Source organism: Mustela lutreola, chromosome 15, assembly GCF_030435805.1.
Source record: "Mustela lutreola isolate mMusLut2 chromosome 15, mMusLut2.pri, whole genome shotgun sequence".
NCBI classification, from domain to species: domain Eukaryota; kingdom Metazoa; phylum Chordata; class Mammalia; order Carnivora; family Mustelidae; genus Mustela; species Mustela lutreola.
The window spans coordinates 1,601,392-1,626,824 of NC_081304.1; the positions used below are offsets into that span (position 1 = coordinate 1,601,392).

The 25,433-nt window shown below is 66.4% G+C and overlaps 2 protein-coding genes across 10 annotated transcripts in view; one reads left to right on the forward strand and one right to left on the reverse strand.

The window, feature by feature from the left end:
- The window catches only part of AATK (apoptosis associated tyrosine kinase), a 29,952-nt gene extending 28,016 nt beyond the window's left edge, over positions 1-1,936 (forward strand). For all 3 annotated transcript variants that reach the window (XM_059147813.1, XM_059147814.1, XM_059147815.1), the window contains 3 exons: positions 107-266; positions 424-609; positions 1,593-1,936. In XM_059147813.1, coding sequence (XP_059003796.1) covers positions 107-266; positions 424-609; positions 1,593-1,633 — 387 coding nt within the window. In that variant the 3' untranslated portion in view covers positions 1,634-1,936. The remainder of the gene's footprint in view (positions 1-106; positions 267-423; positions 610-1,592) is intronic.
- Positions 1,937-3,630: 1,694 nt separating this feature from the next.
- BAIAP2 (BAR/IMD domain containing adaptor protein 2) overlaps positions 3,631-25,433 on the reverse strand; it is a 61,510-nt gene continuing 39,707 nt past the window's right edge. Inside the window, exons 7-15 of one of the 7 annotated variants that reach the window (XM_059150208.1) lie at positions 17,105-17,257; positions 14,640-14,861; positions 14,287-14,488; positions 13,538-13,739; positions 12,617-12,685; positions 12,035-12,197; positions 10,263-10,297; positions 7,882-7,925; positions 3,631-4,073 (exon numbers count right to left, since the gene is read on the reverse strand). In XM_059150208.1, the coding sequence (XP_059006191.1) occupies positions 7,898-7,925; positions 10,263-10,297; positions 12,035-12,197; positions 12,617-12,685; positions 13,538-13,739; positions 14,287-14,488; positions 14,640-14,861; positions 17,105-17,257 (1,074 nt within the window). In that variant the 3' untranslated portion in view covers positions 3,631-4,073; positions 7,882-7,897. Of the gene's footprint in view, positions 4,074-7,877; positions 7,926-8,253; positions 9,719-10,262; positions 10,298-12,034; positions 12,198-12,616; positions 12,686-13,537; positions 13,740-14,286; positions 14,489-14,639; positions 14,862-17,104; positions 17,258-25,433 lie in introns of those variants that run through there. The other 6 variants (XM_059150207.1, XM_059150212.1, XM_059150206.1 and 3 more) reach the window with 6 other exon arrangements.

Sequence of the window (25,433 nt, forward strand, 5' to 3'; positions counted from 1 at the left end):
GCGCCGGGCTCCGCGCGCGGGGGTGGGCCCCCGGGGGGGGGGTGGGGAGCCGTGGGAGCCGCCGCGGGCCGATGTGACCGGGCCACGCGCCGCTCCGACCCTCCAGGAGAGCCCCACCCGGGAGCTCGGGGAGCCCCTCCCTGACGCCAAGGAGCCGCCCCCCGCCTTCCTGGCGGGCGGACCCCGCACCCCCGGCGCCCCCGCCCGGCCTCGGCAGGCGGACCGCTCCCCCGACGGCTCGGCGGCGACCCCTGCGGCGGAGGACGGTGAGCCGGAGGCGGGGCTTGTGGGGCGTGACGTCACGGGAGGGGCCTGTCGGCGGGGGCGGTGTCAGGGCGGGGCAACGTCGCGGGGGGGCGGCGGGGCGGGCCGGGCCGGGCCGGGCCGTGTCCGCGACGCGAGTGATGCGCCTCCGGCTCGCAGGCCGCGGGCTGGCGTGGGGCGACGGCTTCCCGCAGACACCGGGCCCCGACGCCGCCCTGCCCGCCCCCGCCGCGCCCCCCAAGCCCGCCGCGTCCGGCCCCTTCTCGCGCTTCACCGTGTCGCCGGCGCCCGCGTCCCGCTTCTCCATCACGCACGTCTCGGACTCGGACGCCGGGTCCGTGGGAGGTGAGGCTGTGGCGGGGCCGGTGGGAGCGACCCCGAGGGGGGCAGTGGAGGGGGCGGCCGGGAGGGCCCCTGCTCGGAGCCGAGGCTCCGCGCTCCTTGTTTCTCATCTTCCTGACACGCGCGGTTTTCAGGTGAGTAAACTGAGGCACGGAGGGGCGCCCTCTTCCCCGCCAGCTGCTGGTCCAGCACCTGTCTGGGCCCTGGCCCTTCGATGCCCTCTTGTCCCTCCTCTGGAGGCACCAGGCTGGACACGGAGTGCCCCCCACTCTGCTCTCTGCCAGACCTAAGCGCCCTGAAACCCCCAGCGGCCTCCGCCACCAGAGCCTGCCCGGCTCCGCGGGTGGGGCTCGTCCACCGCCCGCATCTCCGATGCCGCCGCGCTTGCCCGGAGGTGCCCAGCTCGCACCTCCCTCCCTGCCCCACCCCCACCCCAGCTTCAGACCAGTGCGGCCCGCCAGGCTGCCCCCACCCGCTCCTTCCTGACCGTGTCAGTCCTGCATCCCTGTAAGGCTGCTCTGGACGCCCAGCCACAGCAGGAGACTGCTGTCCCCCAGCAGACTCAGCCCCTTGTGCCCTGCCCACGGCCGGTGGCTGCAGCCTCGTGGGAGGGCCAGGGCACTCATCGCGGGCTCACAGCACACCCTCAGTGGCCGCCAGGAGGCTTGTTCATGACCCTGACCAGCCCGCCCTGTTTGGGTCTCCGTTTCCCCACCTGTATAAGGAGGACCCAGAAGGCATTTGCTGGGCTCTGTTGGGCCCGAGGGCAGGCCTAGGCCTGGTGATGCCGGGGAAGAGAAATGGGTGTGGCTCCGAGACAGCTAGGCAGGCCGGCTGCAGTGAACGGCCGAGGGCTGTAGCCCCAGCTGGTCGTTTGGCCCCTTGGCTGAGGATGGAGGTCAGGTGGCAGTCCTGGGGCAGGGCAGTCTCAGGAATCTCGGTCCCTGGTGTCTCCAAACGCTCACGTGGTACCTCGCGTTTGCCAGGGCCTGTAGCAGGAGCTGGGGGCAGCTGTAAAGAGGCGTGAGGCCCAGGCGGGCCCTCTTGGAGCCCCTCCCGTCCTGCTCCCGGAAGCAGCGAGGATGGTGACTGACAGCGGGGACCTGGGGCTTGGTGCCCCACGCAGCACCCTGGAGGAGCAGGGCAGGACAGGAGGCCTCCCTGGCCCTGGATGGTGGAGCAGCCCTGCGCACCGATCCCGTGCTGCCCCAGGCAGGGGCAGGATTTGTCCCGGACACTCGGGTTCGTCCCTAGCTGCTGGGGATGCCCTTCAGCCTCAGGTCCGAGCAGCTCCTTCCCCTGCAGCCTCCCCCTCCACCCTGCCCCTGCTCATGGGCTGCTTGGCTTCTGAGGCCGGGGGACCTGCTCTTGGCTGGGGGGCCTTGCATGCCCTGCCCACCAGTTCCCGTGGTTACAGGAGATTGTCCTTCCCCAGCCCGGGGCATGAGCCCGTCCCTGCTGGGGTGGCCCTTCTCTGACCCCTTTGCCCGTTTCTGGGTTTGCTCTGTGCAAGAGGACCCTGGGCTTGTGTGTCGTGCCCCGTACCTCAAAGTCTGGCTGTCTTTCCCTTCAGCGACTCAGACCCATCCGCTCTCTCTCCCCACGCAGCCTGGGCCAGCTCCCATCAGAGTCCACGGCTGGAGCGCGGGCGGGTGGGTCGAGGTGGGCTGCCTGGAGGGGGCGGCTGCCGCCCACACCTGTTCTAAAGGTGCCTGCGGCAGGCTGGCGTGCCCAGCTCCCCTCTGCGGGGCGCTGCCCAGACGGGCCCAGCGGCAAAAGGAAACTGGGGGGCTGCACCCCCAGTGTCAGGGGCTCCTGCCCGCAGGGATGGGGATGGGGACGCGGGAAGGGGTGGGGCCGGGAGGGGAGCGCGGGCAGGGCCGCCCGGGGGAGATTTTGTAACTGCTGTCGTGCGAGTGAGTGGAAATGGGAGGACTTTAAGTTATTGTTGCCAAAGAGACATAAAGTTTATTGTTGCTTTGGGGGTGTGGGTGGGGGACTTCTTTTGGGTTTGTGTTTTTTGGTTTTTATTAGTTTGAGGCTTAGGATGCTGGTGCAATGATTCTCTTGTTCCTTTTTTGTCTGTTTTTTAAAAGAAATCAAGCTAAGAAAAAGCCTTCATGCTCAGTGTGTGTTTCTTTTGTGGTTTGCACATAAAGCCCTGGGGAGGAGGGCGCCTGGTGGTGCTGAGGGGCGGGCCCAGCCGCCGGCCCTGCGCCGTGTGTGTGTGTGTGTGTGTGTGTGTGTGTGTGTGTGTGTCCACCCCCATCCCCTTGCCAGCTGCCCTGGCACACCTTGGTGGAGGGGGACAGTGACTTGAGAAGGGACCGACTGCCGCAGCCCTCGCTTCCTGGGAGGGGACCTGCGGACGTCCTTGGGAGGTTCTCGTGCCTCACCTTTCCCAAGCACGGAGGCAGGGGTGGGGCGAGCGGCAGGCAAGAGGGTCTTTGAAGAGTTTGGGCTTCTGTGCATCTCCGCCCCAAACGTCTGCCCTGAGACCTCACCTGGCCCATCTCTAGCTCCCATGAGGCCAGGGCCCTGTGTCCCCACCTGCCCTACCTGTGCTCCCCTTTTGCTTCTCCTCCTGGGCCGTGCACGGGCTCCGGTCAGACTGCAGACCCCCTCCTTCAGGAGCCTGGCAGGAGCGGGACGGCTGCCCGGAGTGTTTCCCCAGATGGGTGCTGCTGGCGCCCATGTTGGCGACTGTGGTGGTCACCAGGGTGCTTCAGCCACAGACACCGTGGAAGTGGCTGGGGTGGGTGTCCCCCTCACTCCCCCCAGAGGCACCCGCCATTTACTCCGGGGACACGGAGGAGAGCAGGGGGCCCAGTAGCCAGTTCTGGGGGGGGGTTGTGGCTTGGCTGGGGCACAGCGGCCCCCCAGAATGCTAGTGGGAGTGGGGAGGCTCAGCAGAGCTCCAGTCAAGAGCATCTCATAGCTTCATCTTCCAGAGGAAGGTGGCGGGGTCTCCCCTGCCTCTGCCCCAGGCCTCCCGCCCCCTCGGGCCCACAGAGCACAAGCGGGCACAGTGGGGCACAGCCTCTTTATTGACCAGATGCTTGGGGGCTACGCGCGGTGGGGAGCTGAGCCCCCTTCCAGCTGTAGGCCGACCCGACACCCTTCCCTGCCCCTGGGGGGACCATGACACACACAGCCAGGGGGTCCTGCCTGAGAGGCCGGCCGCACCGCCCGGGGGCAGCTCCCAGCCGTGGGGCCGCTCGGCCACGACTCCGAAGAAAGGGCTGGGGTCCTGCCCGGGCCAGACGGAGGTGGGGGCAGAGCCAGGCGGGTGAAGGGCATGGAAGGAGAAAACTCAACAGGGCCGCACAGACTGTTAGGAAAGGGCTTGTGTTTGGGGACAAGGGGGGTGCCCAGCGGGCAGCGTGGGACTTGGCCGTCAGCTGAGGAGGGGGGCAGACCTGTCATTGGTCACTGTCGGCTTCAGCTGGACGCTGGCGAAGGGATTCCTGAAGAGAGAAGAGAAGGACCGTCTCAGCGGGGCAGACGCACCGTGTCACCTGGGCTGCCCCGGGGTCCTCGGCCCTGCGGGTGGCTCGGCCTCAGCCCGGAGCTGGGCGGCGACGCAGCCCGCAGGGACAGGCAGGGCAGGGCGCGGTGCGCAGGGCCGGAGCTGCCCGGGCAGGGTGGGTGGGCGACCGGGCAGCGGCCGCTGGGCTGGGGGCTGGTTCTCCCTCGGAACCGGAGGCGGTCCTGGGTGGGCCTGTGCCCAGCTCCGGTGAGCCACCCTGCTGCCCCAGAGCAGTAGGGGCCCAGCTGTAGACACGCCATCGACACACACAGACAGCTCAGCAGCTCCCACGGACCCGGCCCATGCATCCCGGGGTCCCTGAGGGTGGCTGGGTGCAGACACAAGGCCTCGGGCCACCCCACGCCAACACGACACACATGGGGTGTACGCACACTGGGAGCCGCAGGGCTCAGCCCCCATCACCCCACCCCCGTGGGCCCGAGGCCACAGCGGACGGACAGATGGACTGGCCAGACAAGAGGTTGAGACGGGACGAATGAGCACAGCGGAGGCCACACGCAGCCTGGTCCTCACGGAAGCCTCTTCTTGGGGTCCCTGCCAGGCACACAGGGCGCACCTGCCTGAGCAGAGTCAGCACGGGACGGCAGCTGGGGTCGTCAGGCAGCCCCAGGGGTGACAGCACAGATGGAACGGACAGGACGCACTCCTGGCCAAGCGCTCAGCTCTCGAGCCATTACCTGGGGCGTCACAGCTGGGCGGGGTCCGCAGGAGCTGGGCAGTGGGCGCTCTGTCCAGTGCCCATGAGAGCACTTGGGGGTTGGGGTGCCTCCCTGGGTTTTCTAAAATGCCGAGATGCTTCGGACTGAATTTTTAGAAGGATCAACTCGGGAAAGGAGCCAACTCATTGGAGCACGGCTTCCACACGTGCACACGGACGGTCTGGAATCCCGCGTGGGCGCGGCTCGCGCGCATCTTCAGGCTCTGAGGACTACGACCCCCCGGGCTCAAGGCCGCCTCCAGCCCTGCACGACGGCTTGGCCTCTCCACGTGCGACAGTCCTCTCTCCGGCGACACGTGCCAACGAGCTCCAGCTCTCACGTTCAGGGGCAGCAGCTGCCTCAGGGCTCCCCTGGGCACAGCTGCTGTGGCTGGGGACATCTGCCCCAGGACAGATGGCAGAGGGTGGCCCACACCTTGACCGTCACCTTGACTAGACTCTGGTTCTGGTGGAAGGCTGCAGGTCCTTGGCTGTCCCCAGAGGGATCAAGGCAGGGCGTCTTGGGGGGCTAGAATGGGGGCAGGTTTGTTCATTTGGAGTTGGGGACCGAGCAGCGGGAGGAGCCCCGCGGCTGAGGAGGGCGGCTCCGGTGCCGGGAGGAGCCCAAGCAGAACGGCCAAGTGGGTTCGGGCAGCACACACTGTCCTCCTGCCCTGGGCACACCTGACTCCTCAGCAGAAAGGGTGGGCGGCCAAGCAGCCTCCGCAGTGGGGGCTGCCCTGCGAGCAGCAGGGCCAGAGAGGGCGTCTGGCCCCTGACCCCACTTTTCTAATCTGCTTCCCCAAAACTGTGTGACTGTGGAGCACAGTATTGTCCGTGCTGCGGGACCTGAGGAAACAGGCCGGGGCTGGACATGCCCCAGGCCTACCCTCTGCAGCCCCGGCCCGAGCCTGACCAGACACCGCAGCTGGACGCGCCCACCCCCAGCACCGCGGGAAGGCGCGACCCTCTGGGGGCCCACCACCTCCTGGGGACGCAGGGACTCCAGAGCCACCTGAGGGCAGGCGGGTCAACAGCAGCCCGACTCTCAGAACAAACTCAGCCCCGAGGCCCCCGCAGAATCTCTGGCCGGGCAGACACACTCCCTGCTGGGAGCAGCCCCGGGAGGAGCACTGCCGGCCACGCTCCGCCACAAACCACCAAGACACAACGTGGCTCGTGTCCTGCCGGCAAAGGGCAGGCGACAGGAACCACGTGAGCGCTGCAGGCCCGGACTGCAGGGTCTGCTCCACATCAGGGCTCCTCCCGCGGCACGGCTGCGACACCCCCCAGCCCCGTGAGAGCACCGCAGCATGGATGGGGAGCAGACGGACACCCAGCAGAGCAGGCCGGCGGTCCCCGGCATGGCGAACGCCAGAGCGGGGACCCCTCCCTGGGGGGCGGATCCAGTACCAGTTTCCCAGGGCTGCTGTTCAGGGCGCCACGGGGCTCCTGCCTGCAAACCCTATAGCCTGAAGGGGGCTGAGCGCCACGGCCCAGGGTCTTCCCATCTCTGGCCGCAGATTCAGGGGATCGCCTGTAACTGTCTTGAGTCCACTATGTGAGAGCGAGGCAGACGGGTCCTCTGACAGCTGAGTGGTTTCAGGGTGCGGTTTCCATCCTTCTGTGACTCGGAGAGCAGATTTCCACTTTCTCTGGATCGTTCTTCTCGGAGGCACAAGTGGTCCTCCTGGGGTCGAGCCCATGTTGCTCCGCGTGCCCCAGGACCACACCTCGGGGGGCGGGCACGGCTCGGCAGAGTGGGCCTGGGGGCCTCAACCACCCCAGGGGCTTCTGACAACTCCCCCAGCTGGGGACTCTCCGATCTCGGGGCCAGGCCTGCTCTGCAGTGGGGAAGACAGCTGGTGGCGCAGGGTGGATGCCCACAGTGCCCCCGGGGTGGGGGGCTGCCCTACGCTGGACACGAGGGCGCAGGCAGAGGCCAGACCGGCTTCCAGAGTGACGGGGGCTGCAGGGGCAGCGGGGCAGGAGGCGCGGCGTCTGAAGGCCTCTGGAAAGAGGAGGAATCCACCCCATCCCCACATGTCAGGAGCACTTGTCTCCAGAACTTTCCGGAAGTCGCTCATGCCACAGCTCAGAGACAATGACAGCGAGTCCGGGACCTGCTGGGGCAGTCGCTGCCCCTGGGGAGGACCACACCGTCGGGATGCTCCAGGGGGTACAGAGGACGCAGGTGCCGGCTTCATGGGGAAACTTGTCGGTGATGGGGCGGGGATGGGGCCATACGGCAGCAGCGCCCCCGTCCCAGGCACAGGGGCCCAGAGTGCTGGGCTCCCCCGCGCTGGCCGACGGCGCTTGCTTTCCCAGAGCCGAGCACAAGGGATCGTCAGAGGATGGGCTGTAGAAGGCCAGCCAGGGCCGCCCATGGGGTGGCTGGAGGCCTTGTCTAGAAAGCCTGGGGCAGCCTCGAGGAGCCTCTCAGGGCAGATGAGACGTGAGTGCCGGCAGAGCAGGCGCCAGAGACCCCATGTCCACCTGCCCCGGTGTGCCTGACAGACCCACGTGGGCTCCAGCCACAGAGCTGTCCCCAGGATCGACCTTGGTCTCCCCAGCCCCCGAGGGGCTGCGATATTCACCAACCAGACCCAGCCAGGCCCGGCTCAGACCCATACCCGCAGGGGCTGGTCCGAGGGAACCCTTGGCCAAAGGAGCCCAAAGCCAGCCTCCTGGCCAATCACAGCGCTCCCCCCAACCCGGATTGTGGCCGAAGTGCCCCACAGAGGCAAGGGAGAGACCCAGGCAGATGGCCAGGACCGGACCACGCCCAGGGGTGCAGGGGTGGGGAGGAGCAGTCGGTCAGGCCCACAAGCTTCCAGACAGACGGAGGAAAGCCCAGAGCCCAAGGAGCAGTCCGAGAAGCGAAAGCCCAGAGCCCAGAGCAGAGGCAGGCTGGGCAGACGCTCGCGCCCCGTCCCCATCCGCGCCTGCCAGGGCCGGGGCCAGAGCATCTGCACAGTCACTGGGAAGGCGTCCGACCAGCGTGGGAAACCCGGGGCAACTTACTAACTCTAGTCAGGGGCGGCTCAGAGTCGGGCCACGTCCACGTCAGCGCTGTAAGGAGACACAAGGGCTCAGCCGGGGCAGGTGGGTGGGGGAGGGGCCTGAGCCGCCCCCCCCCCCCGCAGGGGGTGAGGTGGGGGATGGGGGGTGGGGACACCGCCCGGGGCAAGCGGCCCAGCCATGGGGCAGCCGCAGGGAGGAACAGGAAGGGGATCCCGTGGCAGGCGTCCCCAGTCAGCCCAAGCGGCCCAGCCCCCCCCCGAGGGGACAGGGACGGACGGCGCTGTCCGGCTGGGCACCGCGGTCCCCAGACAGAGGCCGGCTCGCCGTGGTGGCCCAAATCTGTGCCCCGGACCTGGAAGGAGGCGCCACACCCAGCTCAGTGCGATAAATAAAACTTTTATTCCAACGACTGCAGTACAGGGCGCAATCCAGATAAAAAAAAGAGGAAACAGGAAACAGGAAACAGTTTGAGCAGTTTACGTCTCCACACAAGTTCGCAGTTTTGTGTCTACATTCATCCGTTGAGCATGGGATCCCCTGGATTTGAGGTCTTGAGCAAAACGAGAACACCGACACGGAAGGCTCTTCGCACACGGGGCCGCGCTCTGGCTTCGTGTTCTCCTTAAATACGAAACGGTCTGTGCCTTGAGCTGCTTCTCTCCCAAACTCCCGGCCCCATCCTCGGCCCCAGGAGAGCGGGCGGAGGGCTCCGTTAGAGCACGTCAGACAGAGGCGTCCACAGCTTCACGGGGGCCCCGTGGCAGGAGGGGCCGGGCAGGCTGGGCCCTGGCTCCCTCCTCCCCAGGTTCAGGGTGTGAAGAGGTAAAACCAGCAGCCACGGAGTCCGGCACGTCTGTTTCGAAGTCACCAAGACACACAAAGAGACGAGAGCGTTTAGGGAGAACGGGGCGGGGGCTGCCCTCCCCAGGGCCAGCCCCGGGCGGCCTGGGGGCCGCGATCCCCTCACGAGGCTGTCCACCAGTTTCCAGAACACTTGGGGGGAGGTGGTCTCTGGAGCTCTTTGGAAAGTCCGCAAGGGGCTGCGCCTGCCCTGCCCTCAGCCCTGCCAGGCCCTGCGTGAGGTCACACGGCTCTGGGGTCACTGCCCGCCCGTGCTCTGGTCTCTACACTGTGGAGGACGTGCAGAAGGCCGGGGGCTGTCGCCTCCCTCACAGGAGCGGCCAGCTTCCTCAGGAGGCCGCCCCGGCTCGGCACGCACCCGTCCGTCCGTCCGTGCGTCCGTGCGGCCCTGGGACGGGCCTCCCCTTCCCGGACACCGAGGCCAGCGTCCGTCTGCTGGGGGGAGGCGGATGCAGGAGTAACAGTGTGCACACCGGAGTCCATGCAGATCGGCTTTAGTTTTTCAGGAAAGAAAAGTCCTTTTCCTGTTTTTTCTTTTTTTTTCTTTTCTTTTTTTCTTTTTCTTTTTTTTTTTTTAAATTTTTAAAATATTTTTTCTTTTTCTTCAGACTTTAGGCCTGGCTCGCAGTGAGCCATCAGGAAGGGACAGCGCGTCGTGAGCACGGCGGCCGCAGAGCAGAGGCGAGGACGCCGGGCCCCTGCTGCCCGGCCGGCAGCTCCCGCCTGGCGGACACATGGGGCCGGGGGCGTGTAGACACGGGGAGCAGAGATGGGGCAGCACCATGGACCCTGGGGGGATCTCAGAGTCTGGGGTCACCAACCGGAAGGCAGGACAGGGCAGGTGAGAGAGGAAAAGAACCCGAAAACAAACCGACAAGGGCGCGGAGGAGAGAACCGACGGAGGCCAGACAGATGGGGGGCTCTCCCGAGCAGCGGCGGCCCGTGGTCAGCGTCCTCACACTGTGGACACCAGCGTGCCGCTGCGGAACAAAGCACAGGACGCTGCGGGCCGCACGCCCCTCCTGCAGCCGCTTGGGGTCAGCCAGCTGCCTGCCCCCCACCATGCCCCCCGAGCCAGGACAAGGGCCAAGTCCAGGCGGGGGGCGCAAGAGCAGCAGCCCCAGCCGACTGTGCCGGCCAGGCCACCAGGAAGGAGCAGCAGGGCACGCACTGGGTGAGGGCTCCTGGAGGACACGGAGCCCCGGTGACTGTAGGGGGCACGGGACCAGGCTGGGCTCCAATGGTTCGGGGCCTGCTCCCACCCTCCCGGTGTCGGAGCACGAAGGCGGACCTCCGGACCCAGCTGGTGCTATCCCGGCCGGGCAGGCTCCTGCCTGGACACCCCCGCAACTCAAAGGATTGCGAGGTAGAGAGGAGCAGCCCCCTGGGCCCCACCTGCCCCAACCCAGAGCAGGGCCTCCACGTCCCTAGGCAGGTGCCCACGGAGCAGTCCTGAGAGGGTCTGCGAGAGGGGGTCGGCCCTGCCCACCCGCAGCTCCCAAGGACTAGTGCGAAAGCCCTTACCTGCTCACAGCCCGCGCTCCGTAGTCATCTAGACCCTGGAGGAGGGGGAAGCAACACATGTCAGGTTGGGGGTCCTGGGGGCGAGGCGGGGTCCACAGGACCAGAGGAAGCTGGGCGCTGCCCCCGGCCCCAGTGGGCGCACGCAGTGCTGGCTGCAGCCGAGGGCCTGGAAGGCCCCTCCCACGTGCACAGCAGTGACAGCAGTGACAGCCCCAACTCACGGGGCATCTCCTCCTCTGGCCAGCGGCAGACCATGGATGGTGTGAGCTCACACTCACAGGCACCCGTAAGACAGACCCCCGCTGACCCCTCCACACCCGGGTCCCGCAGCGAGCGGACAGAGCCCGAGCATACCCACAGGTCACCCGGCATGAGCCTGGGATGACCCGGGACGACCTAGGGGGCCTCTCCAGGAACCAGTGACACTCGCAGGGAGGGGCTGATGGCCGGGCGTGGAAGCTAGCCTGGGCCAGCCCCTGGGCAGAACACACCCCAGCACCCCAAGACACCGGCTGCAGCCCCAGCTGTGTGGCTGAGGGAAGTGCTGTGGGCGCCGCCACCAGGCGCCGCGGGGGACACACCCTCCTCAGCCATGTCAGCGCCACGACCAAACCCGGACGCAGGGCTAGTGGGAGCAGCGCGGTGGCCAGGCCTGCCTAGGCTCAGGCAGCAGTGTCCCGGGTCCGGATGGTGCTAGAGCAGCTCCTGCCTGGCGGGCTGGATCTGTGCCCTCAAGGTGCCTCCCCTAAGCTGGATCGCTCCCCTCGCTCCCGCCCTGCTGCTGCCTGGAGTGCCAGCACTGGCCTCAATTTCTCTAGAAGGTTCTATCCCAGGACCTTAGCTACACCTCCTCAGGCTGGTCCTTCTCACTGTATCACTGACTCCACATTCCCGTCCACTCTGCCTGGCCATGAGCTCCTGGAAAACTGCTCCCTTCCTGGCACACAGCTCCCCACTCTGCTGGTTAAGCCCCTCACGGGAGGGGGGGCGCGAGGCTGCTTAGGGCCGTGCTGAGCAGGGACCTCCCTGGACCTCACCCACCTTCACCACCACTCACCCCAGCCCCAGGCAGGCTCAAACCTCGGTGGTTTGAGCCCCTGGGGTACACATCTTAGAGAAAACCCCTTCTTCTCCCCGGTTCCGGGGGTTGGGGGCTGACCCGGAGCCTCCAGCGCCCGAAGCCTGGAAGCAAGAGCGAAGCTAATCCCAACATGGTCACAGCAGACCAACGTTCCAGAAGCCCTGGGCTCTGGGGGGTATAGCTCAGGGGTAGAGCATTTGATTGTAGAAGCCCTGGGCTCCTACAGCCTCTGAAGCTTCCCACATGGAGCTGCACCGTCCTCACGCTCACACCCTGGTCCCACCAAGACTTTACAACCACCAGCATGCCCTCCAGGAGCTCTACTGGGGACCCTTGCTGTCGCCCAGGCCTTGACCTTCTGCCTCTGGCCACTAGGTCCTGGGTGACCTGGGCATGAGTGCCTAGCCCTGCCTCCCGAGCCCCGAGACATACTAGAATGTTCTGGCCACGTCCCAGGCCTCGAACACAGTTGCTCACATCCACACTCGGACCTGTGACTGCCGGAGCCCAACAGGCTCGGGAAGGGGGCTCCTGGACACAAAGTCCTCCCCGATGCTTGGCTCCCTGAGGTGTGGGGGGCCTGGAGGCCGCTGATGCCCCAGCCAGAAGGAAGCCCGGGCACAGGGACCACCTTGCCTGCAGGAGCCCCTTCCGGCGTAGGCCCCTCCTGGGGTCGCCCTGTGCTGCTCACCTGGGAGAAGGCAGGCACGGCCACACTGTAGGGCCTCTGCTTGAAGGTGCCGGCTGTCTGGGCAGGGAAGGCGCGGGACGATGCGTTGTAGTCGGGCGGGGGGAGGGCCAGCTCCTCCTTGTCCAGGAGGTTCCCTGTGCTGCTGCTCTTGCCCTGCTGCAGGCTGTGGGGGTGGGGGGGCGTAGAAGCTACTTCAACCCAGGCCCCCAGGACCCCGTCTGACCCTCCACCTTCCCCGTGCCTCCCTTGGACCCTTCTAGAAGCCCTAACGAGGGGCCGCAGACTCACTGAGCCCGTGAATGAGGCCTGAAGGAGTGGCAGGAAGAAGTTCCTAAAGCCCATGTACCCTACCTCAACCCTGGCCCTCCTGGGGCAGCTCATGCCCCCACACCCTGTCCAAGGGAGGCTACACCCTAACCCTAACCCTAACCCGGGTGTGGGGGCAGGCCTGTGGGCAGCGAAGAGAGCAGAGCCCAGCCAAGGCGTGTGAGCAGAGCGGGAGCCACGGGCAGATGTACGGTGCCCTCTGCCCGAGGCAGCTTCTCAGGGCGAAGGGCCAGTGGCCCGGGCCAGCACTCTCACCTCATGTGCAACCTGTCGCTGCCGTCGCTGTCCAGGACGCGCGTGTAGGAGAAGGGAAACCAGCCCCGCCTGCGAGACAGGACGCGGTGAGAATGCGCAAGGCCCGGGTGCCCGCGGCTCCCCCGTCCGGCTGTCGGTGCAGCCAGCACAAACGAGCCCTCTGGGGAGACAGCAGACCCCAGCCTGCACCCTCGCGAGCCCACCGGCCCTGAACGGGAGGCTGGGCGTCTCCGGCAGAGCTCCTGTGGCCGCGGCGGCCAGAGCTGGTTTCCAGCCACACGGAGCAAGGCAGCAACAGCACAGAAGCCGTCTGGAGGGCAGGAAGGTGGGCGATTTGGGAAGGGGGCATCCTAGCAACCTCCCGCCCCACGGCGCTCCCTCCCTAGACGGCTGCTGCCCCGCCGGGAGGAGTGGCTCCCGGCCAGGGCGGCCCGAGCCGCAGGAGAACGACAGGCTGGCGGAGTCTCAGGGCTGCGGGTGTTGCGCTATGCCGTGAAGACAAGACTAAGCCGTGAAGACAAGGCTCCCGCGTCCTGACACGCCAGCGACAGGCTGACCAGAGACTCGGGGGCAGCAGGGAGCCTTGGGGCACACGGCCGGCCTCTGCCAGCTGGGAAGCCACATGCCCGGCAGCAGGGAAGGTGCCAGACGGGCCGCGGTGCGTGCGTGCGGGACCCTGGGCCAAGCGGGTGACGCAGGCGGTGAGGGGGACGGGCTGGTGAGAGACGGCGAGGCCGTGGCTCTGACGGGGCAGTCCCGTGTGTGCCACTGTGCTCTGAGGACTGAAGACACACGGCGGGACACTCGGTCCGGAAAGGACCCCGAGGCGCCGGGCCAGCTGCGGGCTGCGGGGTTGGCAGGCCGCTGTCCCAGCCCCACGCAGGCCACCCAGCCCCAGGGCTCCCTGGGGGTCCCGCTCACATTTTGGTCTTCTCGCTTTCCCCGTAATGCCAGCCGTCACGGGCCTCGGGCACCAGCAGGGTGATGAGGTCCCCCTCCTTGAAGCTCAGCAGGGTGCTGTTGTCCCCCGCCGCGTGGGAGAAGATGGCTTTCACCCGCATGCGGCCGTTGCGCTCCAGGCCGGCTGCCATGGAGCTGGAGCGCGGCAGGGTCTTGTTCTCAGCTGTAGACGACAAGGCAGGAGTGAGGGGACGTGGCCATCCTCCTGCCCCTCAGCCTCCTGACGGAAGATGCCGGAAGGTCCCAGGTGGGCCTGGAGTGGGATGCTCGCGTGGGCAGAGACGCGGAAGGACCCAGCGGCAGACCTGCAGCTTGTAAGCCGCAGGGAGCTCGGGGCCCGAGCCTCAGCTTTCCCCCCTGCTCATCGGCAGACCCTGGCTGGCTGGGGGAGGGGGCGGGGTGCCATCCATGGACAGGGCTGCAGAGCTGAGGGACCTGGGTGGGGGAAGGGGGCCGTCACACGGTCCACTACGGCCCTGCCAGGCATCACCCGCGTGCTCCAGTCATGGGCGGAGCCCTGATGTCCCGGTCCGGCCCTGTCCTGCTGTGGGGACTTGAAGGGAGCCAGGCAAGGCCTGAGGGCCAGGCCAGAAACCCTCGACGGGGCCCAAGGGGGCCGCACAAGGGCCCGCGCGTGCTCGGGGCTCTGGAGGCTCCCCCACCCCCCTGTCGGGTGTGGCACGGTGGCCGGGGCACGTCCCAGCCCTTACTGGCCGCGTAGCTGTTCTTCGGGGCCACACTCTTGCGCACGGGGAGCGTGTTGGAGTACGAGTCGCTCAGCTTGCTCTGGGACTGTGGAGGAGATGAAGTCTTGGGCTGGGCGGCCTTGCGGTCGGCCCAGGGGCTGTAGTCCTCGCCGTCTGGGCCCGAGACGCCATTCATGGCGGGCGCGCTCTCCTGGGCAGACAGCCGCTGTGGGGAAGAGGCGGGGGTGGGGGGCAGCGGCGCGGGAGGGCCCGGTCAGGCGCGGCCGGCGTGGGGACCCCTCACCCCAGCCACCCCGGAGCCGGGGCGGGAGCCGTCTGTCCACACCCAGGAAGCCTGCGGGAGGCCGCGCACTCACCCCCACAAACGGGGCCAGCTCGGGGGGCACCGGCAGGGGCTTGGCCCCTGGGATGGGGTCGGAGATGACCAGGCTGGACTTGGAGGCCGACAGGGCGCTGGGGAGGACAGAGCCGTTGCTGGGCACCTGCTGCATCAGCTGCACGGCGCGCTCCGGGATCTTGTTGGGGTCCGCGCACGCCTGTTGCCACAGCGGCAGCTTCTGGGCCAGCAGCTCCTTGCCCTGGAGCGGAGGGAGTGGGACAGCACAGGGTCAGGGCTGGCCGCGCAGCGGGGCCACCCCGCAAAGCTACGAGAGTCTGGGCGCGCTGCAGACCTCCCCAACCACGCTCCCCGGAGCCCCCTGCCTGGTCGCGGGACACTCCCCCTCTCAGGAGGGGCGCACGTGTCTGGCTGACGGCTGCCCCACACCCGGTGGTGCCTCCCAGCCAGAAAGGCCACCTGGAGGTCCCTGAGCCCCGGCCTGGGAAGGAGGCGGGCTGCTGCATTAAGCCAGGTGGTCTTGGGGCCACTAGGACTGAGACAAGACCCAAGGTCCAACCTGAGCAGGGGCTGCCAAAGGAGAGAAAGGAACAGGGCTCATTAGCCGTGCGACAGGCAGACGCTCCAGGGGCCACCACAGGTCCCGGGGAGAGCACCATCCTGGGGTCCCTAGCCGCGGTCAGGCTAAGCTGCGGGAGGGTGCAGGAAGCTGACACCCCAACAGAAGGTACTGTATAGATGCAAGGTGCTAGTGGTCCCTGCCCCCAACCCAGGGGCCCAAGAGCCCAGCTGTCCCTTCAGTGTGCGTCGGGGTGTGCCCAGGGCACAGCTAGCCGGACAAGCACAGAGCTTAGCAAAGGATGACGAAGCCACGGGTCTGGCAAGGAATCCCAGAATGAGGGACAGCCGAGTGGGTGCCAGCCTGTGGGTCCCTGGCGTCTGATGCCCACTACATGGGCCTGTCCAGGGTGCGGGGACAGCTGTGCCCTCCATCCTCTGGTCTGCTTGGCCACAGTCGCTGCTGGGCTTGTAGTAGATGGGTCACCTGTGTCCTACTGCAGAGCCTGGAGCTCCCAGGGCAGACTAAATCAGGCAGTCACTGTCCCCAGGGCCTCTGAAGGGACCATGTGGCCCTCACTGCCTCTCCCTGCTTCTGACCTGTGTCTGGGCAAGGAAGGGGTGTCTGAGTGAGAAGTGTGGTAGAAGCTAGACAAAGACCCTGCGAGCAGGCCATGCCCTCCACCACCTGCTGGCTGAGACCAGGGACCAGCGAGACAGGGCCCAGGGCTGGTGCCCTGTTTTGTGATTCAGATCTGATGCGAGCACAGCTCGTCCCCATGTCTGGGCCTGCGTCTGGGGCAGCTTCTGCTGCTACGGCCCAAACCCAAAATGGCACCTGGACCCTGGATGAGAGAATTGGTGGACAGCTCTGGGTGGTGGTGGCAAGGCAGGCCCATGGAGACCCAGCACCAAACAGGGGCAGTCCTAGGGCTCCCCCCGCCCCCGGTGATGAAACCCGCCTGTGGGGCTGGGATGCACCTGCCAGGGAAATGCCTGCTGCAAGCCTGGGGGGTCCTGCCCTGGTGCCCTGGCCCCTGTGCTTGGGAGGGCTGCATCCAGCTCCCTGGGAGGTCAGCTGTCACCTTGTGCACAGCAGGAGCTGCTTCGGCCCAGACAGCATGGCTTTCCCGCTCTCCGTCCCCCCAGCCAACACAGGAGCCCAAGCTCTCCCTGACCTGCCATGGGGCCCGGCTGCCACCAGAGGGCGCCACCAATCACCGCAGCACAGCCAGGAGTGGGGGTGTGCGGCTGCCCTGCCCTGCCCTGCTTGCACGGCGGGCGCCCCGCCACCGCCCCTGCTCACCTGCCCCAGGGAACCCTCCCAGCTCCCACAGGGGACACAGGTCCCTCCACTGCCCTTGCCTTGCACCTGTGAACAGGCCCTCAGACAGGCCCGGGAGGCAGCGCTGCTCTTGGAGGGAAGGTTGCTCTCCCCTACGCGGCCCTGCCCACGCGGATCTCAGGGCGAGTCCCCTCTCAGGCACACGGGTGGGAACGTGTGTTTACCCTGCCGCTCTGCAGACACCTTTACTGAGGAAGGACGGGAACTCGGTTGCCTAGCCTCATCTGCTGAGCTCTTGGAATGTTCTGGAATGTTCCAGGGGACAGATCTGCTCCCTCCCCAGCTCCTATGAACTCTGACCAGGGGCTCATCTGGAGCTGCCCCTTCATGCAGGGGACCCAGTGTCCTCTGGATTGCCTAGGAGCAGCTCCCTGGCTCTGCAGCCGTCCCTGAGAAACACCTGCCAAGCCTCAGAGACATCTGCGGCATCTGACCAGTGACCCTCCTACCCGCACGCCATCCCTGGGGGTATCCAAAATGCATGGCATTCCTTTCAACACAGCTCAACAGTGGACACGCCCTGACGGCTACCAGGGAGAGTCCACTTCTGCCCATGCCCCAGTGTGGCCCGCAGAGCTCACCTTGGAGTGGTAGGCGGCGGAGTTCTTGGCCACGGCGCACTGCTTCTCCACCAGGAAGCAGAACCGCCTCCTCTCCTCGGTCAGCGCGGTCTTGTAGCCGTCCGACACGTAGTTCTCCAGCTCTCCTTGCTTGTTGCTGATCGCGTCGATGTACTGGGGGGCAGGCAGCGTGGGGGACGCACATGAGCCGCAGACGGGACAACACAGGACGGTGTCCAGCTCTGGGCAGCCCCCCACCCCTGGAGCGGAGTGCACCTCCCACCGGCCCACGGGGCGGGGCATGGCCACAACCTACTTGGACCGAGGAGGCACAGGTGGAGTGACAGTGGGGCAACCCCACGCCCTACTGGGCCCCTGTCCCCCAGCAGCTTGAGTCCCTGCCCCCTCTGTGCCCAGAAGCCACACACATGTGGACCACGCTGGCAATCAGGAGGCCCGGTGGCATCGTGGCCTGCCTCCCCGTGGATCCTGATTCCAGGCATCTGAGACCGCCCGGCGGGTGGCCCAGGAAAGCTCGCCTGGCGTGAAGTGCTTGAGAATGACTCATTCACACCCAAATCCTGCGGGGGTGGGCAGAGAGTGAAGGAGAGACTGCTTGGTGCCGGAGCACATGGGAACATTCTGATTTTGCTGGAAACTTGTGGTAATAAAGCACCCTCAAGACTGTAGGCAGCCGTCACAGGGAGGCAGGAGCACCCCAAGCCCTGGGGTCTGCAAAGCCCTGTCGGGGTGTGTGCTGGGGTCCGCGGGGTCCTGGCTGTTTCCCCAGGCAGCCCCTCCCGGCTCCTTCCATCCGTGCCCTGGGGCCACCGCCTACGTGGGGAGGCACTGCAGGGCCCGCCCAGTCCCTGTGGTCCTGGGGTCTTTCCTGCCTTGAGGGGCGCCTCCCCCACGGGCTCTGACTCAGCGTGGGTGGGCGGTGCTGAGCTGGTGGGCGCTGGGGGAGGCTCGAGGAACAGGCTGTTCCTGCCGCCTTCCTTCCCAGCAGGAAGCTGGAGGCCCAGGACCCGCCTGGGGGTGTGGCTTGTCCCCAACACAGCCGCCAGTGCCCACCAGGGCACAGGCTCAGCTCCTATGGAGTAGCCACACCCCCCAGGGCACAGGCTCAGCTCCCACGGAGTAGCCACACACCCCAGGAAAGGTCTGCCTGGCCACCAAACGGCGGGGGGCCCCCACCCTCTGCCCCTGCAGACCACCCAGCTGGCCCCGTGGAGGCGGCTGCTGAAACGGGCCTCCAGATAATAACCCGCTGGCCCCCCACTGCCGGCCCGAGGGCACAGCCTTGAGGAGTGGGCCCTAGGCCTCACGGGCAGCCTTGGGTTCTGCCGCCGGTGTGCCTGAGTGGACCCAGGGCGGCTCTTGGGGACCAAACCTGCCAGCCTGGGAGAAAAGTCTGAGCCCAGGTAAGAGCCACCCCCTCCCTGCCCTATGGGTTCTCTGCTCTGCTCCCCGCAGCCCTGCGACCTCCCCCCACCCCCCGCCACGCCATTCCCCTGTGCGGGCCGGAGCACTTCTTCCTGGTTGTGAAACGTGTGCTGCCGGCACCTTCCCTGCACTGCAGCTCCTCCAGGAAGGGAAGAGCAAGCCTGGGGACTGGCAGGGCCCCTGGGGGGCCGTGGGGGCTCAGTGGGCAAGGCTGAGCTCCACAGGGAGGACCCCAGCGATGGCTGTGGAAGAGGGGGGCTGCCCAGGGGACCACCTGCACCCGCACCCCCTCCCAGAAGCCCCACAAGGACAAGAGAGCCCAAAGGTCCAGGACAGAACGTGCTCTGGATGGAAGGTCCCGGAAGGGGCACGCACACCCCAGGGCCCCGGTGCCAACATGCTCTGATCTGTGGCCATCCCGCCCCCCCCCCCCCCCAGGGGCCTGTCAGGGACACGGCTGTGGCCCACAGCAAAGGTGCCTTCCTCGACGCCACACGCAGGCTCATCAGCTCCGAGCCCAGAGCCCCTGCAGGAGACATTTGTGCAGGTTCCGAAGGGGAGGGTTTAGCCCCCCAGGGAGACCCCCAACCCATCCTCTGCTAGTGCCACCTCGTCCTGTCCCTGGGGGCTGCTCTAGCAGTGGCGGCCCAGCCTGGCAGGGCTTTGGGCTGGGGGGCAGCTGGGCACGGGGACAGTGCACGCCTGGGCGAGAGCTCGCACACGGGATCCCACTGCGGCCTGGCACAGGGAGGCGGCCTGGAGTGAAGCCACCACGCCCACTGTCACCTAGTGGGGACCCTGAAGGACAGGGGCCACTGTGAATGGTTGGCACAGGACACGGCAGAAACCGGGACACGGGGCCCCTGGGTCTGCTTGTCCTGAAGGCGCACAGCCCCCGAGGCGGCCACACGGCCTACCCCACACATGGTTTTTGGGTTTTTAGGCTGCGGCGCGGCTGTCGCTGCAGCGCACCTGCTCCCAGGAGTGGAGGGAAAGCGGTGTGGACCCATGCAGTGTGGGGCGCTGGCCTCATTAGCTAGGTCTGCTAGCCTCCCAGGCCGGGGGAGAGAGTGCGGATTTATTTTTAAGATTTCCATTTCTTCGAACAAGCTCTGAGAACGGCCGGAAGCAGTAGGTCTCGGGGCGAGTGGGACTGAGGTGGAGCGTGCGGCCCTGGCAGAAGCTGGCGGGGGGCACCCCGACCCTGGGAACCACATGTCCTGGGAAGCCAGCGGTAGGGCCTTACGAGCTATGCCCCGGGGACAGCGGACAGCTTCCGCCACAGGCCCCTGGGCTGTCCGGCTGCCCTGAGCACCCCAGCCGGGGCACAGCCTCGCCAGCGGGGACACGCGACCCGCACTTCTGTCGAGGAATGCCAGCGGCTTTCCCGACCTCCTCCCGGACGCGGCTCCTTGTGCACAGACCACAGCTTCACTGGGCAGGGCCCGGATATCTGGGCCAACCGAGCAGTGTCACACTGAGGGGGACGGGAGTGGATGAGCTCCACCCACAGGGTCCGGGCCACGACACCCACACCCCCAAACGCAGAGGAGTGCTGGAGCTCTCCGGCCAAGCGCAGAGGCCAGAGTGCGGCCTGGCCCCCCACCTCTGGCGGCTCAGTGGCCGCCTCGGGCAGGCAGGCGGGGGGGCAGGCAGGGGGGCTCTGGGGCCGGCTCCCTCCTCACTCCTGCCTGCCGCCGCCTTTCCCGCTCCCGGCTCCGCGGTGCTATGGCGACCGCGCTATAGAAACCCCCGGCTGAAAGCACGTAAGACCACGGGACACTCCCACTTAGTCACCCTGGGCTGCACAGCCCTGTAATCCAAGAAGACAAAAGTGATCAGAACACATGTCTCCTCTCCAAAGCCGGCGGTGACTCAGAGGGGGGAGGGGCGGCACTGGTTTACCCCATCCATGCGGCTGCGGCTTTCCCACGTTTCTCAAAACCCAACGCTGCCCCTTCGGGTCCTGCAGCTCATGAATGAGAGAGTAGTTCTGGGCCTTCAGCTGCCACTGCTGGAAACCGTTAGTCCCAGGAGGTGACGACGGAACCCCAAGGGCTGTGATGCTCAGGAAGGAATGACAGAAATCTGACCCCCACGTCACATTCCATAACCAAGCCCGTGTCCCCTCTCTGGGGGATGGACCCTGCACCTGAGCACAGAACAGGAATGGCCTCAACCTATAGGGCTGCAGGCGCGGTGGGGGGGCCGTGGCTGCAGCGGGGGGACAGAGAGCAGCTCTGCGGATTGAGGGACCCTCAAAACGTCATTTAAACCCGAGAGGCCAGAAGCAAGGCTCAGGGCTGGGGCAATGTGCCGTCCTGCCCATAGGTGCGTGGGCGGGAGAACTGGCTGTTCAGCTCCTTGGGTCCTGGGGTTTCTGTTTTCTGGCAAAAGGGCCCAGGGCTGTCAGCAGATTGGCAAGGGGTCTGTGACTAGGGGACCCCAGCTGCAGTTACCCTACCTAAGTACACTTACATGCCCAGCGTCCCCTGTGCCAAGAGGCCTAGGAAAGAGTTGGAGGACACGGAGCTCCACACCAGGGGGCAGATGCTCTGACGAAGGCTTTAGGTCCACAGATCAGCATGTTCCCAAGACCCAAGGGGATGGGTCTCTGCACACCTGAGTCAAGGCCGTGGGCGTCGCCAGCACTCCCGGACCCACACCACCCAGGCTGGGGCGGGCTCTGCCTGAGGACGTCGCTGTGCCGGGCAACCCTGCTGAGCTGGGAGGGACTCTGGGGCTCCGCTCCTCTGGAGTGCGGAGGGGCTGACCTGTGCCACCCACGCAGCCATGGCCCGGTGCGGCGGCCCTTGCCTCCCGTGGCCGTGTTCCTGCGGTTCAAGACCCACGCCTGATTTTACGGACGTAGCAGGAAAGAACATGACGCATCTCCCCAACATTCTCCGTGGTGATCCCGGGTCGGAGCTGTGCTCGAGGCGTGTTCACGCAGAGTGTCGGGAATGACTTAGTTACTACAGGGAACGCTACGAAACCCACAGCTGCTTTCCACGTTCTTCCCGCGCCCAGGCCTGGGTCCGAGGTGGCGAGGGGCACGTGCCCTCCCCCAGGTGGCCTGTCCTGGGCACCTCATGGTCCCCGACGCCACCTCTGGACACGGGCTGAGAGGAGAGGGTGCCCCGCCGCAGAGGCGCGGCTGACCGTCCACGGAACGCCCTGCGGTGGAGGAGCTTCGGAAAACAGTGACAACAGGAGGCGCATAAAGGGCTCCAACGCCCAGCACAGCGTCAAACTCCGCACGGTAAGGGGACCAGCCTCTGCCATGATCTTTTTTGAAGATCTAAATTACGGTTATTTTGTTTTTGTTTCGTTAATTACACATCCCTTTAAATAGAACAAATTTCCCCCTTTCTCCCACTGCAATCTGGATGTGTGTGCCTTCGGGGACTCGCGCACCCAGGGAGGGGGAGCCACAGTGGCTGAAGGTCCCGGCGAGAGCCTGTGCGCCTGCACAGAGAGGCCTGCCCCACGGCCTCCAGGCTCAGGAACTCACTGGACCTCTGCTCCTGCACAGCTGGCCGGGGCTGCGGGCCTGGGAGGAGGGAGCAGAAGGGGGATCTGGGCCCGGACAGATGTGCACTGCGCCTCCAAGTACCCCGACAGCCCCGGCTCCCCAGCACCCTCTGCCCTTCCCAGCAGCCAGACCAGCCCGGATCAGGGGGTCCCAGGGCCAGGCTGCCTGAGAACCCCAGATGGCCATGGCCCATTGTGCTCGGGCCAGCAGGCTGGGTCCACACGGCCTGGGTCACTCTGGACACAGGTCCACTCCTCTGTCTCATTTCTTCTTCCTGAGCACTCCCCTCTGCCTCTGGGGTCTTGGTAGCCCCTCCCTCAGTGCACGGACCCCTCACAGAGGTTGGGAGGGACACACTGCTTCCCCGTGACCCCAGTGCACTGCACACCCAAGATGCATCCCGGATTTTCTATCAGTCATGACCCCCTCTTGGGAGACTGAGGTCTACTGCCTATGCTCCATCCTATTCTAGTCAGAGCTGGGCCAGGGCTGGGGACAAACAAAAGCAGACAATGTTAAGGGGCGCCTGGGGGGCTCAGTGGGTTAAAGCCTCTGCCTTCGGCTCGGGTCATGATCCCAGGGTCCTGAGATCAAGCCCCACATCGGGCTGTCTGCTCAGTGGGGAGCCTGCTTCCTCCTCTCTCTCTGCCTCTCTGCCTACTTGTGATCTATCTGGCAAATAAATAAATAAATAATCTTGGGAAAAAAAAAAAAAAAAAAAAAAAGCAGGCGATGTTGTCACCCAGGCCCTACAGGATTTGGCGAGGGGAAGATATGCTACTTCCATACCTAGGACCAGAAGCCCTGGAACCACCAGCCGCCCAGCAGGAATACCCAGAAGCTTTGAGAACCCTAACAGGACCTAACCCTAACAGAACCCTAATAGGCCACGGTGTAACGCTCACACTCCTGTGCCTGGGGGAGGGGACAGAGGTTTGGCAGAGACACCAAGGGCCAAAGGGACAGGGTCACCAAACGAGGCTCCACCGTACCCCACTAGACACACAGCCCGTCCTCCCCTGACCACATGCCCCACAGCGCCCTCCGCACGGACAGGCACTTCCATGGGTGCAGAGGTGGGGGTCTGGAGAGTGGCCTTGGCTGTGGGGACAGCACGTGGTGCCTTCCCTACTTCCAGAAGCAACCCTTGTCCTAGTTAGTGCCCCAAATGTCTCTGAGCACCTGTTCTCTGACCTACAATCAGAATCAGTCCTCCTCGCGGAAATCCCAAAACACAGTTTCAATTACCAGCCGTTCTTGAGAACAGCCAGCTCTGACCCAGTCCCGTTCACATGGAGCCCACCCCAGACGGACAGACGAACGCTCTCCATCTCCTGCCCTCTGGGGGGCGGGTCTGATCAACTTCACCTCCCTCCACCCCAAAGAGCTCCACTCCATGGGCAGGGCCCCCTGCTCTGGCATGGCCTGGCCACTGGCCACCCGACTCCAAGGCTTCACGGGAGAAGGAGGCCAGGGTGTGTAAGGGCCTGTGGCCAGTCGGCCGCTCCGGAGGGGACTAGGCTGCCTGAGGAGCCCCAAGCAATGGCCCCTGCCTGGCGGGCAGCCCTCTCACTCTCCCTGCCCAGTGCTCCGTGCACATGCAGCTCAAGTCCAGGACGAAGGACACGTGGGCTGGAGGCTCTGGCAGACACACAGGGGACCTCAGCAGTCGAATCTCACGAAAGCCCACCCACCTCTCTGCAGCACCGAGCAAACCCACGCCTGGGCCTGCACTCCGGACCCCCGGCCACGATGCCCAGCCCTGAGAAAGCCAGCGCGCGAGCTCGCGCGGTCTGGGCATGCCACCCGCCAGCTGCCCAGCCAGAGAAAGATATCAGAGCAGCGGCTCTGCTGCAGCCTGAGGTTCCCCGGGAGGGGCCGCCGTGTGAGTCATGGGCGGGGGGACCTGCCTCCACCTGCACACACAGCCCCCCCGCCCCGGGAGGGGCCTGCCTGGGAGGAGAGCCCCCAGGAGTGGAGGGGGCGGGCCGTCCGCTGTGCCTGGAGCCCAGGCGACTCCCCTCTCTGGGGTCATTACTCTCCTCCGTGTCAGCCGGAGAGCATGGCCCCAGCAGCCCACACAGGCCAGAAGCCCACCCCCCGCCCCGGCACACCCCCGGCCTCTCCTGCTCTTCCTCAGGGCTGGGGACAAAGCTGAAGCCCCTGCAGCCTGCGCACAGGAAGCGCAGGAATGAAGAGCTCAGATCCCACGCTGCGTGCGGCCGTGGGGATGGCCGGTGGCACTCCGGGAGAGCTGGGGCCGGTGCTTCCGAACACTGAGAAGGAGCCAGCGAGAGGAGGGCCTCACCCTTCCCCCCGCAAGGGTCTCCGACAGGCCCTTTCCAGGGACTGCCAGGACCTCAGCCCCACTCCTGGCGGGCTCAGTGCACCTGCCCCAGGGAGCAGTGGGGAGGGAGGCTGGCCCCAGCCGGCGGGCTCTGCAAGGCCTCCCGCCACCAGCACCAGTAGCCCCACGTGCCCTGGGACCGGCAGGTGCCAGGGTGGGCGGGCACCGCGGCAAGGCCACCGGGCGGGTCGGCAACACCGACCCCAGCCAGACAGCCAGCGTGTCTCCCGCCAGCTCGGGGCTCTGAGGACGTCCCCACCAGCTTCTCAAAGCTCCACTGCTTCCACGGTCCCTTTGCTTCTGCCCTCAAGAAAGGATACCAAAATCACTGAGCACAAGCTGGCGGTCACTGTGTGGCCACCCCGGGCCGGGCACCCCATGGGACGCACCTGCAGCACAGAACCCAGCCCTCCCTGTGAGGAGTGAGATGCCGTGGGCACAATCACAGTAAAACCGCTGGGTAGTTCTGGGTCCAATGGAGAAGGAAGCTGGGTTTGGCGAAGCAGGAGATGGAAGGGCGGCCCGGAGAGAGGAGTCGGAGCAGGTGCACGGGAGAGGGACGGAGACCCCTGGTCAGCGTCAGCACAGGAGGACAGAAGCAGGCCAAGGAGCGCCGGGAGCCTGCTGGGACCACAGCCCTCGGAGGGGGCAGAGCCGGAGTGCAAATCCAGACCCAACTGTCGGCGCCTCACAGCAGGGCCAAGGGGAGCAGAGCTGGCGTGAGGCGTCCGTAAGCCGCACAGCGGGGGGATGAGGTCCCGTGCCCAGCAGGAGCACGGGGAGGAGGAAGGGTGAGACCGGGCCATGCTGGAGGTGTGGTGGGGCTTGGTCAGGGGGGACCCTTCGAAGTGGGGAAGATGGTCAATTGCGTGTCTCTGAGAATGAGCCCCAGGAGGCCAGGGCCGCCGATAAGAAAGCAGGTCTCAGGCCCCGCTGAGCAGCTGGAGTGAACCCCGTCGAGGCTTCCATCCAGCCCAGCCATCCTCCCGCCAGACCCCACCCCGGGGCAGACGACCTCCGTG